General features: G+C 45.6%; 1 protein-coding gene across 12 annotated transcripts in view; it reads left to right on the top strand.

Moving 5' to 3' along the window:
• CELF2 (CUGBP Elav-like family member 2) overlaps positions 1-18,044 on the top strand; it is a 553,836-nt gene that overhangs the window by 486,621 nt on the left and 49,171 nt on the right. For all 12 annotated transcript variants that reach the window (XM_040248499.1, XM_040248497.1, XM_040248498.1 and 9 more), the window contains 3 exons: positions 4,514-4,648; positions 13,181-13,260; positions 17,326-17,484. In XM_040248499.1, the coding sequence (XP_040104433.1) occupies positions 4,514-4,648; positions 13,181-13,260; positions 17,326-17,484 (374 nt within the window). The remainder of the gene's footprint in view (positions 1-4,513; positions 4,649-13,180; positions 13,261-17,325; positions 17,485-18,044) is intronic.

The following is an 18,044-nucleotide window of genomic DNA, read 5'->3' as shown; positions in this document are numbered from 1 at the left end:
GGAAGATCCAGGAGAACTCCAGGAGAGGAAAGCTCAGTGTTTGTAGCCATTCCCATTTTGCCACTACAGTAAAACGACAGAGCAGCTTTGGCTCAAAAGATTGCTGCCATTCAGGTTCCTATAGACATGCACACACGTGGCAACACATACACACACGTGTCCACTCACACATGCATACACGCGTGTCCACACATTTCCACTCAGCATGCATGTGTGTGTCCACACACAGGTCCACTCACATGCATACACATGTGTACACATATGTCCACTCATGCATACACACGTGTACACACATATGTCCAGTCACAATGCATGCACGTGTGTCTAAGCACATATGTTCACTCATGCGTGCACACGTGTCCACACACACATGTCCACTCACGTGCATACATGCATTTCGCACACATATGTCCCCACACGTGTCCGCTCACATGCACACACACGGGCATGTCCACACATGTGTTACACACACACATCCATGCACAGGGAAAGAAGTTAGCACTTTCAGTAGCACGTGGATGGTGTAGATTTTCTTTTAAGCTAATACTTGTTACTGAAAAAAGTGACAGTGATGTTTCCTCCCTCTGCTTGTCAGAGTTTACCCCTCCATTGAGCCTAGGAAGTCAGAATTTCTTAAGTGGTTTCCTTTTTCTTTTTTTAGTATTCTTATATAAAGAAATCATTTTTTAACTTCCTCAGGAGTTGCACGTTTCAGTGACTCTAGCATTCTCCCACCCCAACAAAGCTCAAACCCTGAGAACTATTTTGGTTAAATACTGTAATTATAGGTTTACCAGGGAAACCAAGGACCAACTGGGACTTTATCCTTCGCTTTTGTTTGAAAGAATCAAAACTGGATTCTTCTGGATAAGAAGAAATACAACAGAAATTAGCTTTGTACTCATCGAGATATCAGCCATAGCTTCCTGAGGGTGGGAGTCCCAGAGATGAGGGTGGGAAGGGGTCGGGACGGTTCCTCTCCTTCCCTAAGTTTCCCTCCCTCCTCGGTCCCATTTCTATCAGTCCCGTCTTCCCCTTCTGGTTCAGGGGAATGCCTCATACTGTCGGGGTCCTCACACTGGAGCTCAGAAGCTCCCATTGGCAAGAAACCATCCTCTCTGGTATCTGATGCTTCTAGAAATGCTTGGCTCCTTGAGCCAACCCGACCTTCGACTTAACTGTGCTTCTCCTACTAGATGACCGGGAGTCCACTTACTCTGACAGGAGAAAAAAAGTTTTCTTAAATTAAAAAATCTTCATCTGCACAAACTAACTGGGGTTCTCCACAGCCTCTGCCCAGGAATCAGAGCCTGTGATGCCCATTGCTTCCTTGATAAGGCTCAACAGGGTCAAGGGCCCTGGACCACGGGTGGCCTTCCTTCCACACTGAGCCCCTCTCTGCCGGTGAAGTAGAAACTCATACATATGATCCTCCAGTAAGGCTGCCTGCCTCTGCACACCCCAAGGACCGTCCTTGTTCTACCCTAACTCTGCGCCTTATCTGATTAATATGTGATGTCCCCAGCCCACTACTAGTCCGTCCAGACCCTGCCAATACTTCTTAAAGTCCAGCTTCAATTCCACATCTAATATCAAGACTTGCTTAAGCTCTGGAGCACAATTCATAGTTCACAGGGGTTATGGAATTGTGGTTTTCAGCCTGAATTCCTTGGAACCCTCTTTTCTCTGCATTGTCTTGGGAGCCACAACCGGTGTGGAGAGAGGGGCTAGTAGAAAGGGATTCTGAAGTCCACGAGCCTCCAAACCCAAGTGCTTCAGTTCTGTTCTATTCTGTTCTGTTTAGTTGCTCAGCGGTGTCCGACTCTTTGTGACCCCATGAACTGCAGCATGCCAGGCCTCCCTGTCCATCACCAACTCCCGGAGTCCACCCAAACCATGTCCATCGAGTCGGTGATGCCATCCAACCATCTCATGCTCTGTCATCCCCTTCTCCTGCCCTCAATCTTTCCCAGCATCAGGGTCTTTTCCAATGAGTCAGCTCTTTGCATCAGGTGGCCAAAATATTGGAGTTTCAGCTTCAACATCAGTCCTTCCAATGAAAACCCAGGACTGATCTCCTTTAGGTTGGACTAGTTGGATCTCCTTGCAGTCCAAGGGACTCTCAAGAGTCTTCTCCAACACCACAGTTCAAAAGCATCAATTCTTTGGCACTCAGCTTTCTTTATAGTCCAACTCTCACATCCATACATGACCACTGGAAAAACCATAGCCTTGACTAGACAGACCTTTGTTGGCAAAGTAATGTCTCTGCTTTTTAATATGCTGTCTAGGTTGGCCATAACTTTCCTTCCAAGGAGTAAGTGTCTTTTAATTTCATGGTAGGCGAACCATATAACCAGGCTGCCTTCTCTCCATCACTTGAGAGAGAGAGAGAAAGAGGAAAGAAAAGAAAAAGAACGGAACCCTTCATCCCATGGATGATAAGACTAAGGTCCAGAGAGGTCTGCTTAGTCCCCAAGGTCACCCATCAGCTTCTGGGCAATGCTGGAGTGAGGACCAGGGTCCCCAACTCACAGCACTGGCTTCCTCTCCTGGCCTCATCTGCCTTCTCCGGACTTGGCAGAAACACAGTGGAGGGAGCAGAACCCCAGGCTGGAGAGGGGACCAGATCCTGGTCCAGGTCAGGCTGCCCACTTGTGGAAGAACCCCTGGCTGGACCCTTCCCACTGCTGGGCCTCAGGTGTCTCTTTAGAGTCACACAACACGTCTTTCAAGGCTGTCACTCCCAGCTTGGGATTCTGTAGCTGCAAGCTCTTAGCCCCTAAGCGCCACACTGTCCAATGTAGCAGTCACAGGCGGCTTTTAGTGAAAATTACATCGCAGGAAGAATTCACCTTCTCGCGCACACTGGCCAGCTTTCAGAGTGCTCAGTGGCCTCAGGCGGCTTTAGCTACTGGGGTGGACGTCACAGACCAGACTCCCCTCTCCTTGCCAAGCTCTCCTGGATGGCATTGCTTCAGAGGAAACCAGTCTTTCTCCATTACATCAACAGATCGTCCGTTCCAGCTCCTGGAAGACACAGACCACGGAGTCTGACTTCGGTACCTGAAGCAATTGGCCCTGGCAAGTCTCAAATACACTCTTGCCAGTTAGAGGATAATGAGATACTTACTGTCCAGGGAAAGAGTAAGAGAAACAGGAATGAAAGCCAATTAAATAGCAATGACAAGATTATAATACAGATATAAAAGGATCCCTTAAGCTAGGACTTTCTGAAGTGCTGCTGTAGCTGGCCATTTGTTATTATTATTTTTATTATTATTATTCTAAGAAATGAAGTGAAACATGGGAAATAAGCAAGCCTTCTCCCTGAGGGCTTCTAGGACGATCTTGTGCACTCTCCTACAGAAGGCTGTGTTAAAATCCATAGTAGTCCTGCCTTTGAGACTGAGCATACACTATTATCCTGAGCTCAAGCACACTGGTTTAGAGGGAAAATCTCCCAGGTCATCAGGAATAAACCTTCCCTGATCTCTACCCACTGTCAGCTTCCAAGGTTAGACTTTGCGCGTTGTTGCCCTGACACCCAAATGCATTTCTGTGCATCATGAATCCTACGTCCCGGACTTCCCCGCTGGTTTGGTGGTTAAGACTCTAAGCTTCTACTTCAAGGGGTACAGGTTCAGTTCCTGGTGGGGGAACTAAGGCCTCCCATAAGATCCTACATGCTGTGTACAGCCACAAAAAAAAGAGAAAAATGTGCCTCCAAAAGGACAGAATAGTATTGTTCCTTCCTTATACTTTTGTTGTTGATAGATTTCACCCTGAGACGGAGCCCACCCCCAACACGAGATTTCTCAAATAACTGCAGCCACACTCACCTGACTGCAGTTACCTTCATCTTTAATCATAACGTGCAGACCACATGTGCTGCCCTGGGTAGGGCTGTGTAGCCAGTGCTACAGACAGAAGGCCATTGCCCAGCCCCCTGGAGAAATTCTCATCTCTTCTCTCCTGTTCTTGTCTGGACCCCCGAGGACGAAGCTGTTTGAAATCAGGGAAGGAGAATATTTTCTTCCGTCAGCGCTTTGTTAAAAGCTTTGTTGACCACTTTTTCACTCGGTTTCTGTTGTTTTTCCTCTCCTGACCGTTCTCTTTTCCTGTCACTCAAGTTAGAAGAACATCTATCCCCCACCCGCAACCACAAAACATAGTTTGTATCCCTAAATACCGCTGTGCAAGGGTCTCACTTCGCAGTTACCCAGAACTTTACCGTTTTAGCGAACATATTACTGTTTGCTTAAAAATGGGAGGGAAAGGACTTAAAAACAGTGTTCCATGTCCCTTAGAGATGTTTTGTTAGTATACAAACTCCTGGCATCGGAATAGGAGCTGAGACGCTGAGGAAGGGCCGGGTGGGAGGGCAGAGGTGGCCTGGGCGTGGCCTGGGCGTCTGAAGATTTAGCCTCGGGGCCCGGTTGGAGGTGGGGATCATTGCCTGCAAGGAGTAAGATGAAATGGCCTCGGCTCATTCATTATTTCTATCTCCTAGCCGTGGAAGACAGAAAATTGTTCATAGGAATGGTTTCGAAGAAATGTAACGAGAATGATATCCGGGTGATGTTTTCTCCGTTTGGCCAGATAGAAGAATGCCGGATCCTCCGGGGGCCCGACGGGCTGAGCCGAGGTGAGTGTGCCGTCTGCAGCGTCTCTGCCCTTCTGCGCTAATTGGAGCCCCGCGTCCCAGCCAAGGTAGACGCAGCCACGCGCACGGCTGGAGGTCGCCCCGAGACACGCCCCACGGGACGAACTTAGCCAGCCCGAACTTTTCACCGTGGCGGGGATGATCACCTCTTATTTCTTGAGTCGAGAAGGTCCTGGTGCCAGCATATTAGCTCAGGTTATCACTGTCAGACAGGAGGCCTTCAGGCTGCCCTGTCAGTACACATCGCTTTTCAGTCTCAGATTAGAGGAGATTGGGGATGGGTGGGGGAGAGACTTGGCCGGCAAGAGAGAATGTGTGCCGCTTGCATCTTAGTTTTCTGACTTTCTGCCTGTTCCTGGAAGAGGTGTTGAGGGTGTGGGCGTCTTAACAGAGAAATAAACCAAGGGGAAGAATTGCCCTGCCTAGCATAGAGCAGATACAGACTCAGAGTAACCCAGCCTGTCTCAGGGTGTTAGGGTTTTACAGCAAGGAGCAAACCTTCTGGAGTCCTAAACAGAGAGAGTCCATTAAGTGACAGAGAAATGGCTTCATCCAGGAGATTGCAGGTTCTTTGTCACCAGGATAGAGGCAAAGGCTGGGCTTTCCAGCACTGATGAAAACCAGCATTTTCGCCAACAGCAGTGACAGGTGGTTAGAGATGACTGTTCTGTCTCCACACTTATCTCCCCCTTTGACAAGGCCATACACCTCCTTCCTTAAACCACTCATAAGGCTTGTCACCGGGTCCCCAGTCATCTAACTAAGTTACCTGAGTCAGCTCAGCGAGGCCCAGGGGAAGCCGTACATGTAAATCACATTGGTCCATTCTCGTAAGAAAGCTGTTTTGGCAACACAGAGAGGATTTCATTCAGTTAGTGAAGTTTCCAAGGCAGATTCCACAGGGATAATTAGAGACGTCTCTCGGGTCCCCATCTCTGGTTGCTAGGACTGCACTGCCTGCCTCTGTCCTGAACCCCATGTTGAAAGAAAAGTTTGGGCCTTAAGTATCAAGGCACTAGTATTCACCCATCTCCCTAGTCTTACCTAAACTCTGCACCCTGGGAAGAAGAACATGTGTTCTTTTGACTTTTAGACATAAAACACGATGTCAGCTGCTCGAAGGCACAGGGAACAAAAGCCTTCCACCTGCCTCCACCCCCAGAGCCCCAAAACAAAGGGAGTGTTGAGGAAAACTATGGGAGGAGGAGGAATAATTCCAATCTTGTGATCCCTACATTTCCTTCTGAAGGTGGCTTTAAAAAAGAGAGAGAGAGGAGGAGGAGGAGGTGGCCTGGAAATGACGCCTAACACTCCCTGAAAAGATGGGAGTGTAAAAGCTGAGCAAGACACCACGTCAAGTGGGGTCCCTGTGTAGCAGACCCAGTGCCTTGAGCTAATCTGTCACTTAGCGCCTGTGCCTCCACCAGCATCACCGCGGCTGGCTCCTTGTGCTGGGGGCCCAGACAGCCTCGCAAGCAGAAGGCTGCTGGGGTTTGCATCCTGGATCACTCTGCAGCACCCCAGCAGCCCCCACGCCAGGAGAGCTGATCATTACATCAGGTCATCCAGGCCTGCTACAGTCAGGAGAGGCAGATAGGCACACAGTCCGGGAGAGCAAATGCCTGGAGGAGATGCAGCATGGCTGAATTAAACAGGCAAGAAAGACGAGAGTATTTGTGTGAACCCTTTTCTGCTGCCAGTTTACTCCTAGAAACCACCATTCTCCCCCATTACAATTCTCAGTCACGTTTCCTTGTTACCTTTGCATTTTGCATTTGCTCAGGTGTACTGCATGGACAAGGAACAGACAGTCATAGTGAACTGTATAGTGCCTTGGAGGTCGATGACCCTGGGGTCCAGACCTAGAACTTCTCCAGAGAAACTCATGGGGCGCTGTCCACTCCTTTTCCTGTCTCTGTCCTCGGTTTCCCCCATGATGATGACAGCAGTCAAAATATATGCCCTTCTCGAATAGGGCATGGTTAGCATCCACATTTTTATTATCTTCTTTTTTTTTTTTTTTTTTTTCTGGCCGCACTGCAGCTTGCAGGATCTTAGTTCCCCAATCAGAAACCAAATCCGGTTCCTTGGCAGTGAAAGCATGGGGCCCTAACCGCTGGACTGCCAGGGAATGCTTCTGTGTTTTTGTAGAAGCAGACCATTCATAGGGTGTCCTGGAGGCCTTGACTGTGAAGTAGGCACGCTGGACTTCTGTTCTCCCTCTACTGATTTATGAACTGAGTCTCTGACTCAGTTTCTCCACCTCTCCAGTGGGGGCAGAGATGGGAACAGCACTGGTGTCTAGAGATCCTCAAGCATATGGTAGATTAACTTCTGCAGTTGAGATTTTAAAGCAGCCAAAACTTTCACAGAAAACAGCATCAAGACACCGAACTTGAGAGAAACTGGCCAGTTCAACCTGCCATTCGGCTGATGAACCAGCACTTGGCACCAGAAGCAGCCAAGTTACACTTTCTTCAATATTTTATGCAGATGCCAGTTTAACGTAAAGAGTAGAATCCTCTTTCTTGCCCCCCGCTTTTTTCCAACAGGAAAGTAATTTCTGAATTTCTAGCAAACTGATGAGAATCCCCTGTGGCAAAAAGAAAATACTCATTTATAGTCATTTGTTCTGAAATATAAAGACAGACAGTGGTGCATTTTTCAATTAGCAGTACCCAGGGACTGGGTACTGGGGACTGCTTCTGAATCAGTGTATTTGTTGAAAGAACAATTCTCTTTCATGCTACTATTTTGCTTTCATTAAAGAATTGCAGTTTTCAATCAAATATTAATAAGTATCTCCCATCAGCGGCACTCCCGAGCAGGAACACTCAGCATTTCCGGTCTCCGTGCCTGTTGCTGGCTCAGCTGTTTACAGAATAAATAAAAATGAAGTGAAATGAGAGATTGGCTGCTCTGAAAAGCACCTTTTAATACTAAACCAGAGCATAAACTAGTCAGTAGGAAAGGATTTAAATCAAACCACAGGATTATGATAGGGGAGAGATGCCCTGGAGTCGTGCACATTTCCAGTTAGTAGCCCTAGGTCTCCAACAGGCGTCTAATGTCTTTCCTTCTCTACTGCCATGTCAGTAGTTGACAATCCTACCTGGCAGGTGTTACGCTGTGGTTCCTCCAGGCTTGTTGATTGAGTACCCCGGCCCCAAGTGAGAGTAGCTGCCAGAGCTCACATTTATCAAGTCTTACTATACTTTCAGTTAGAACCACTGTTTAAAAAAGAAAAAAATCATGACCTCTTTATAGGCAGGAAAGACTGTTTTAAAGGCCCCATAGTTATTCACCGGCACCCAGATCTGTGCCGTGTTTTGAGACGGGACCTCCTATCCTGCCCTCTCCCCCAGGGAAACTGTCGTGTCTACATGTGGACAGCACCTGCCAGGCCTGTTGAAACGACCCAACAGGTACATCTGGACTCTGCTCACTTTACACCGTGTGCTCACATCTAAACATGCATCTTCTCCTTTGGGGGCAGTAACCCATTCTGCCATTTTGGAAAAACCTAGTTTGGGAATGCTTTTCAGCCCCTCATGAGATTCAGATCTTTCTGCAGTGGCAGATCTGCCTCTCAGGGCCCCCACGTGAGCCTTCACTGAGAAGCAGGCCAGATTCCACGAGCCCACCCATGGCAGGCAAAACAAGATGTCTGCTGTTAGAAGCACAGCCTCAGACTGCCACACCAGCACGTCTGCTGAACAGTGTAACCTGAGCGTGTCTATTTCCTAAAACACAAACGTTCTCACCCGCAATCCCACGGTCAGATTGAATGACCTGGGTACAATCTGCCGGGTTTGCTACACCGTGGCAACGGAATATCTGTAACTCAGAGACAGTGAAGGGGTTGATTTCATTCTTCTTTCCCATGAACTGCAGTCAGATCTTCACTGCCATTTAAGGTAACTTTCTGCTTGTTTAAGAATATTCCAGCTGTGTTTATGATGTTCCAACATTCTCCTGCCAAAACCCTTGACATAGGAATTGGTGATATTTTCAGGGATGTTGGTGAGCACAGTCTGGATGTAGGCATTATATCCTCATTTGTTTTCATTATATCTGATCTGAAATATGGGAGTGGGCTTTTGACTTTTAAAACATGTACAGGAAGAGGACTCAGTTTTGACCGTGACATTTTAGTCATGTCCACGTGGTCCCCAAATGTTCAGATATATGGGAACCTGTGCCAGAGGCCTCCTGGGTTATTAGCTGCATCTTGTCATCCTGCCCAGGTAGCTCAGTGGTAAAGAATCCACCTGCCAATGCGGGAGGTGCAGGAGATGTGGGTTCTGTCCCTGGGTCAGGAAGATCCCCTGGAGTAGGAAACGGCAACCCACTCCAGTATTCTTGCCTGGAGAATTCCATGGACAGAGGAGCCTGGAGGGTGCAGTCCACGGGGTCACAAAGAGTCAGACATGACTGAGCACACATGTCGTCCTGTTCTGGATACTTTTCCAGGCTCATCTCAGGGGTGAGATTTTGCCAACTCTGAAGTCCCAGCTTTTCCCTCAACCTCGGGAGCCATGAATGAACGATCTCTCCATGCCAGTTTTAAATAAACAAACCTGACCTTGGGGTTGTGCATCATAGTATTAACTCTGATGCTCCAGTGTCTTACTTACGGAGTAGTTTAAATCCTGCTCAGAAGATACAGAAGAAAACTGGCTGCGCTAAGATCTTCCTACAGCTGAAGAGGTTTTCCGTAAGCTGACATCTTCTCATGCCACACAAGTTATCTTAAATTATGCTTCCTTCAGTTGAAGTAAAGTGGCTGTTGCTGCTCTTTCAAAGAAGCAGCAGAAAACAAGAGGCCTTGGCATCATTTTATGTGCTTTTAAAAGTGCTAGTGCCTCTGCTTTTTTCCTTTCTGTCTGTCTGCTCTCTCGCTCTCTTTTTGGTCCACAGCAAGAATTCATCTAGTTCTCTCAAAATTCCCTTGCACCCAAGAGAAAAGGTAGAACACTGAGTTAAGACATCCTTTCAATCGAAATGACAGGTGTAGTAGACAGGGACCAAAACCCGCTCGGCGGCAGGGCTCTGTGCTCCCCTTAGATCCTGTCTGTAGGAGGAAATCACTCTGAGAACCCTTTCCCCAGTCAATCATTCATCTACTCCAACAGCAGGGAGACAGCCTCAGCATCACAAGAGAAATTCAACTCCTTTCTTTTCTATTAGCAATCTCTGACACTCTGAAAGTGGAGACAATAAATAATGGCAAGCTAAATTACAGGTTGGATACATTTACAGATGGAATTTTTGCCCTTTTTTTTTTTTTTTTGCTATTATGTATTTGGAACCTTTAAGATATATAGGCTGTCTTACCCACCCTACCACCACCACCAAAAGTAGCTTCATTATCTTGGTTCCGGTACTTTTTCCCCCAAAATCTAAGTTCTCCTGCATTTTGCCAGCATGTGCGACAGCCTAGAACAGTTGAGGGCTGACCCTGTAAGATCAGAGCACTTGTCCTGTTGAGACCCAGTGGACTCCACTGTACCCAGAAGCTCACTTGTAGAAAGAGAAGGGGGACAGTGGACCTAAGACATTTCCATCCAGTGGAAAGTCATCTGATTGGCTTGTGGAAGAAGGCGCCAGTCCATTTTGACCATAGGCACTCGAGTGACCCTATGTTAGTGAAAAGCCACAGATTTGAGGGCTCACTCCAAAGCCAGTGTTTTCAGTGCTTAAAACAAAATGAACCTAGTCATAGGACTACCCACACCCTCCTGTTTTAGAGACGTTGCAAAGGTTAACAAGCTACCAGCCCGTGGAACATCTGGTTCTGAAGTTGCTTGACTTTATCCAGAGCAGCAAACAGACACGTGCTCCCCTTTTGCTCCCCTTTTATAAATGACACAGTCGTTTTTCTCCCTTAAGTAACTGAACACAGCACAGAGCGTGGAACTTGACAGAGTCCCTAGGAGACAGGTTTTCTCTCCCTGCCCTGCTGCCGACACAATTAAAAGGTTAAAGAAGTCATCAGATTTGTCAGATCATTTTTTGGGAGGGGATGAGGACTGTATAATTAGAAGCATCAGTCAAGCTTTTAATTGCAGGTTTCATAGAGCAAAGGGCAATGAATGGTTCGAGTTTATAGAGAGATCACTTCATTGTTCTCTTGCTAGACTTTTCTTTTGAGACCTGTTAACTGCTAGATCTTTCTCCTGAAGTTAACAAAGTTCTGCTTGCTCTGAAACTGTAGTAAATGCATATACTGTGCCTTATTGATTTTTGTTGACATTTTACATGTTTTTTATGCATTCTGAACCTCCGTTTGGACACTCAGTTTGGCACATGCCCCCGAACAATAAGAGCAAAGCGAGTGAAACAGAGTTAGCCCACGGTTTCAGATCTGCCTCTATGAGATGATTTCCTGTGTCTCTCCTGCAGTCTCCAGATAAGAAATAAGAAAGAAAAATCTCCCGGTCTTATTTCCCCTGCTAATAGTGTCAGTGATAACCACAGTCTTCAAGAGATCCTACTTTGAAACGGATGGTAAATTTGGGACTCTCTCATCTTGGAGCTGAGTACATTTCAGTATGGAGCCAGCAGAGGTCCCGCTGTAGGTCTCTCACGGCATTACACACATCATCTCATCTAGATGCCTTAGAGGAGGCCGCCCAGCTGCTTCTGTTGATGACAGAAACCACAGCCAGTATAGATATAGGCACCATGCTCAAACAGCTTCACCAGCTGCTGTAACGTCGGAAGAACTAAGAAATAGCTTGACATTCTTAGTGAGCTAGACTGCAGGCTTCATTAGGACAGCTTAACGTAGAGGTGAATGAGATGAACCTCCTGTGTACTGAGAGTTTTTGTGTTTTAAAACTTACAGCATGATGCAAAAAAAAAAAAAAATGCATTGACTTTTTTTTCATGACTGGATGTTGTTGTGCTTTGGGGGTGTGGGCAGGCATTGCTTTCTCTTATTGCTGTTTGATGAAAAAGTGCTAATACAGTATTGACTTGATAATCTCACCAGGTACACATGCAGAGCAAACAGAGAAAATGTATTCGACGGCCCCCACAGTGACTCCCATGCACAAGCCATGCGCTGGTTGTTTAGATGTAGAGTTTTCTGCTTGGCTTCTTGGCCATAGAGGCACCCATCTCATGTGATGGGTGCCAGAATTCCACTTCTGTGCACTCACTCTGAGATGACAGGCTTTGGCCCCTCAGTGTTTAGATCTGCTTCATTTGCAAATCTTTTTAAGTAGCAGTAATAATAATGTTTTGAGGCAATTGAGTGGAACACTAAATTATTCTCTGATACCTAAGTTCAAACTGTGCAAGGCTAAAGAAGCTGAAAATCAATGCACTTTTAAAGTCATTAGAGATCATAAGTGAAATAGTCTGCATTGCTTTAGCTAAGCTTTTAGTGTGCCGTGGTATTATTATAAAATCAGCCTGAATCTGCATTAATTTCACAGTCTTTTTCTCTGAGAAGCCCAAGGGTGATGATAAATAAAATGTAAATTTTAGAAGGCAGTGTTTTTATTAGTGGAAAGGGCAGTGAGCCATGTAGTTGGAGCGGTGACCTGCATGGTAGCTGACACTGCTACAAGGAGTCCCATGGATGCTAGTTATTTTACAGCCGGAAAAAGAAATAGCCATGGAGGGTTCACTGGGCCTCAGGGGAGACATTCAGAGAAATGTGCATCCTCTTGTGTATGTTCCACTTGAGGTCCAGTCTCTGATAGAAACCGCAAGTTGCAACTTTCAGAAGTCGTGAAGATTTGATACAAGTAACAAATCCAATGCAAATGTTTACATTTTACTTTATATGTATTGTTGAATATTCCCAGAGTAATGGCGCATTTGTTAATAGGGGGTTTGTTTTTGTTCGTCATTAACAGTTACTAAGTAGTTTGTACAGGATTTGGGTATATTTATTTGCATTTAAGTAACATGAATGTGTATTTATACATATATCTAATTTTTAAACCACCCAGAAAAGATGAAGTATATTTATTTGCTGACATTTCAAGCTATCGGAATCTCTTTGCTAATTTGCCCCGGGTGTGAGGATTTTATTATTGGCTGCTTAAAAATCAACGCTCCCATTTGAAATATAGAACCAGAATGGGTGGATGCCCTCAGTCATGATAGTCAGCCAAGGAGAAAATGTAAAATTGCCACTCTTTATTTTAGAAAATGCAAACTAGGTCTTGCACATTTCAAACCTGTGGCTAAAAAAAAACTTAAAAATTAAAAAGAAAGAATGAGTACCCAGCCTCCTTTCCCTGGACTGCGTTCTACAAATAAATAAACTAATCCATCAGTAAATCTCTCTGCTTTGGTCAGATTAGCAAGTCAGCACTGTAAGTAAAAAAGCAACATGAGATTAAAACCAGAGAGAGAAGTTGTTGACTCCATGTACTACTGAGAACAGTGTCGTCCTGTGGCAGTTCTCGTAGACTGTGTTGGTTTAACAAGCGTCCAAACCTTTTGTCTTGTTGTTTTTGTCTTTCCTGCTCCCTGTCCCCTTGTTTCCCACAGGCTGTGCGTTTGTCACGTTTTCTACAAGGGCAATGGCACAGAATGCAATCAAAGCCATGCACCAGTCTCAGACCATGGAGGTACTGTATCATCTGCCCTCTCTTTGTTTTCTTTGTGCAAACGGTGGGGAATGGAAAGCGATTCTCTCCTGTGTGGCTTGTTCCCATGACAATCACAGATGTAAACTTTCACCACCTTTCTCTTCATTCGTCCATCCCCTCCTCCCTTAATCTCTCTCCCCCCGCCCCACTTTCTTCGCCCTCCCGCTCGCTCTCCTCTCTGAGTTTTTCCCCTAATGGCTGGAAGCGCACCTAGTAAAACCTTCCACTTGCTCTGCATTCTTTTCCGAGCCTTTTGTTGCGGTGGCCCAGGTCCCTGCCGTGTAAAGTTCATGATGCCATTTAACCCGGGCATCCTCGTGCCCCTCAAGGAACAAGTACATTCGCCAGCCCCCAGGGTGGGATGGGTTGAATGCTAACAGCCCCCATTCCAAACTGCAGTGGGCCCCGTGCTCAGTCACAGCGTTCTTTGATTGCTTTTTTGTCTTCTTTTTAAATGTGAGGTCAAGTGACCTTTAATCAAGACAAGCAGAACTGTTTTTGCATCAGCAGTGTTGGAGAAAGTTAAGACTTCTCCTACAAGATGGAACCACTGCAAATGTTCATGTATGAGAGCACCCCCTGCCCCGAAAATTAGATTTGCCCCCTTGCTAAAAAAATAAAAATAAAAACAGTAACCAAGAAACGCGAAGGCTCCAATGTGATCTCCTAATGAGAGACACAGTGGCTATGGGAGAAGAGAAATACGCTGGCATGGGCCCACAAATGTAGACGATGGCCCTGTCCTTTGAGTCTGTGATTCGGGTCATGGCCTTTCAGGATTTTGCACAAAAGCATTCCAAGAGTGATATGCAGTTCCTTACTCTGTACTGTCTGATAGAATCCTTTGGGAGTGCATGTTCTGCTGTATCATGTAAACTGTATCTTTGTGTATGGGTGATCTTTTCTGGAGGTGGCTTTGTACTGTTACCTCAAGTTATGTTTTTCATCTTTTGAAAGAAAAAAAGAATTTTTTTTTTCAGTTTTATTTAATGTGCCAAAAGTTCTCTATTGTTTGAGCTTCTTTTTTGCCTCCACTTTTGCGGGGGGTTTTAATTTTTTTTGTTGTTCGGTTTTTGGTTTTTTTTTTTTTGGCCATGCTGCATCTCCCGAAGCATGCCGGGAGCTCAGTGATCTTTCTGGGTCTTGTTCTGTGGGCAAACTTTTTCTAGGGAGCAGAGGGGTGGGTGGAAGTGTGGGGGACGAGAGTGTGCATGGCATTGTCATTCAGTGTTTACTGTACTTTTCTGAGTTTTGATAGCATTGCAAAGCCTATTGTCTTTTTCAAACTTCCTTTTGACTTCAGTATTCCTAACATACCTTATATAATCACTGTGTTTTCCTTTCAGTGCAATGCATTTTTAAGGCACTCACACCCCCCTACGTGAAGGCAAGCTCAGGTGAAAGTCGGCCACAATAAGAGAGAATTAGCGGAATTTGAAATACCTAGGAATCCAGTCTCGAACAACAAGCAGTTACACATGTGATCATGTGTTTGACCCCTCCCACCCTCGTCCCCGCCCCTTTCTCTTACCTTGGGCGGCTCCACTGTGGTGGATCAGCCTGGTTTTCAGCTGCAGATCAGCCTGGAAATGAAAACAAAAGGACTGTTAAGAAAAAGAAAGTCTTGATATACATGTTTGTTTCACTCTTAAATATTTTTATTTCCTGTGATAGAGTGATCTGTTCCTGATTGGCCTCACCTTAGATTATTTTTTTCACCCCAGCTATTTCAGCTGTTGGAAACATTGCCACCCCAGTACCCTCACCCAGGGCCCCCCCACCCGAATGGGAGGACTATGTTCTGTACGTCCCTACAGACGGAGAACACGAGAAAATACAGCAGAACTGGGGATGAACCCAAACCAAGAAAATAACAGGCTCTCAGAAGGAAAAGAATTTGCTATAGAGAATGGGGCATATTTATTCTTCAGAAGTCGTTGATCCTTTGTTAATATCGCTCATATCAGAAATCAGATCTGATGCACTTGTTTTTAAATATGGACATCCATGCTTAATCAGAAGGGCCCTTAGACACTTAAATTTCTTGTTTAATTCAAAAATATTGACATTTAAATGGAAGATTATCTATTATGCAGTCTCATTAGAGTTGTATAACTGAAGTTTGTTTTCTTTTTTTTAATTAATCACATTATTTTTAGGACTCTGGCTCACATCTTCAACCAAGATATGATCTAAGAGATACGAATTCAAAATGATGTGACTATTAAAGTTTAAATGAACACATTCTTTAAAGGAAAAGAAGTCATTAATTTTATATGGTACCTTGATTTTTCCCACCTTCCTCCAATCTCTGCCCACCCTGTTTTTCCCTTTCATAGTTTATACAAGTCGTTTTTTGAGCTACAATCATTGGCCTGATTTTCTGCTTTTATATCATTTTCTGGTATTTAAGGAAGAAAAAAAGTCAACCATAAGAGAACTGTTAGGAGGAGATGCTATAATTTGTTACGGAATGAATTTGATAGAATATACCCTTTCCATGCAAAACCCTTGCTCTCTGTAATTTCCATCTTCAGAGTGGTTTTGCTCTCTTTAAAATGATGAAGCACTAAAACACAGAGCGGACAAAGAAAAATGAAGTATAGATTTTTTTTTTTAATGGTGGAAATGTTACTTTTATTTAGTTTATTGACTCTTAATATCCTGGGTTGTGACTGTGACCCCCCAGAGCTGAAGATCAACCCACTGGAGGTTCAACAGCCAGTCACCTCAGTTTTCCCACATTTTGGGGGTTAATAACAGGCACGATTGCCTCATCTATGCATAGCTCCATCCCCAGGAACTACCCAAGGTGACAAGAAAAAAAAATGCAACTTTGTTTTCTAAGAGAAAGAAAAATTAACCCAAAGGGAAGGGGAAAGCTCATTTAAATAGGAATATTAAATTTCTGACAGAAGAGAGAGGTCTGTTATCACGCTGAGTTTCAATAAAAGTTTGTTTTCTTTTTAATCACTTGGGTAGAATTAACTTCTTTTTTCTCAGCAAAATTTCACAGCTTTAATTGTGATGGAATGTGTAGTAAGCTGTATGGAAAGGGAAGCCAATTGGTTTCCACTGAGGGTTTCCAAGTGGTGAATGTTGAAAAGTGCTTTTAAAAGGAAGTCCTCCTGCCTGGGATGTTAGGCCCTTACTTTCCCTAAGGACCGCCTGCATCTGAAAGATGCTGGTCCTATTAGATAACCTATGGCCATTTCTTACTCACTACCCCTGATCCTGCCTTTTAAAGGAAATGAACATGGAAAGAAGCTCCTAGAACAGCAAGATTGATTAGGAAAAGAAGCCAAGTAGAAATCTCCACCTCCCTGGACTAGAACACGATCCTAATATGTCATTTGTGATTTGCAGTAGCCTAGGATTAGTGATAGATTAGATGTGGTAGAGAAGGAGGAGACCTTTCTGAAAACATGGGGACTGGGACATCGGTTCATGCCTGCGTTCCCTGAATATCTCCTTCCTTCATCCATGTTCCTAAAAATGAAACCCACTGCTCCCGATTATATTGCTGGGTTGATGTAATTCCCACCATTCCAATGTTAAAAAATGCTTAACTGAGCATTGGAAAGAGTTTAAAAAAAAAAAAAAGACGTGAATGACAGGCACTCTCACTCCCATTACGTCTCCCCCTCTTTGTGCCCTGGTTACACATAGCAACAGACAGACACACCACGACGAGTCCATCTTTCAGACAGATGAACCGTGAAGCTTAATTAAGGGCCAGTGATCAGGTCTCTTGTCCCTGCGGAGGTCCTGGGGATGGTGGAAGGAAGACCCCTGAAGAGAGAAGGTGAGGCAGTATAATAAGCAGATCACGAGCAAAATGGCTTCTTCAAGCACCAGAGCCCCAAAGACACACCAGTGAGAGACCCTGGAATAATATTCTGTTGACGGTGCTATTCAGAGAAGATGAAGGACCGTCCCCTCCGCTGCAGTCATTCAGAAAGCTAGGCCCCACGCTGACTGAATGTCCCGAGCCCAGTGGACCAGGCTGTAACCCCCTCTTCACTTTCCACTGTCTGACCACAGGGCTGCTCTTCACCGATCGTGGTGAAGTTCGCGGACACCCAGAAGGACAAGGAGCAAAGGCGCCTCCAGCAGCAGCTGGCGCAGCAAATGCAGCAGCTCAACACTGCCACCTGGGGGAACCTGACGGGTCTGGGCGGCCTCACCCCGCAGTACCTGGCGGTAAGTTCCTGCGGGTGGGGGACGTGGGGTCCCCAGGGAGAGAGAGCCCCGCCCTGGAACTCCTCCAGACTCCTTGTTCCCTCAGTACACCAAAAGCTCAGCCTCGGGATGCTGTGAATGCCAGGAAATTCTGGGCCTTAGTGCAGAGTTTTTCCAGGTGAAATTGATGAGCATAAGGATGGACCCTTCTGTCTAGCTAGATGGAGGCTAAGCTGGGCTCCACAAGGCTGGGTGTTAACCAGTGTTCCAGCATCAACTCCTGCATTAGGAGGGGTGCAGCACGCTCCCCACACTGTGATTTAAGGTCCCCAGGCAGCCATGGTATGCCCGCTCTCTGTGCCCGGGGCAGGGCGTTCCTCGGCAGGACCTAGGAGGGAGGTCTCGTGGAACCTTCCTTCACTGGGTCTTCCCAGAGGAGGGATGTTGATTCAGTTCAAATATTTCTTTATCTGTTGGAAACCCGAAACTCAGATCCTATTTCAAGACAAATAGACCCTGTTCTTTCAGCCATCCCTTACAGTTCACTGTTTCTAAACTTTCACCTCCTTTTTTGTTTTTAT

The sequence above is a fragment of the Oryx dammah genome, unplaced genomic scaffold, assembly GCF_014754425.2.
Source record: "Oryx dammah isolate SB20612 unplaced genomic scaffold, SCBI_Odam_1.1 HiC_scaffold_10, whole genome shotgun sequence".
Classification (NCBI taxonomy): domain Eukaryota; kingdom Metazoa; phylum Chordata; class Mammalia; order Artiodactyla; family Bovidae; genus Oryx; species Oryx dammah.
This window is presented reverse-complemented; position numbering and strand designations above follow the sequence as displayed.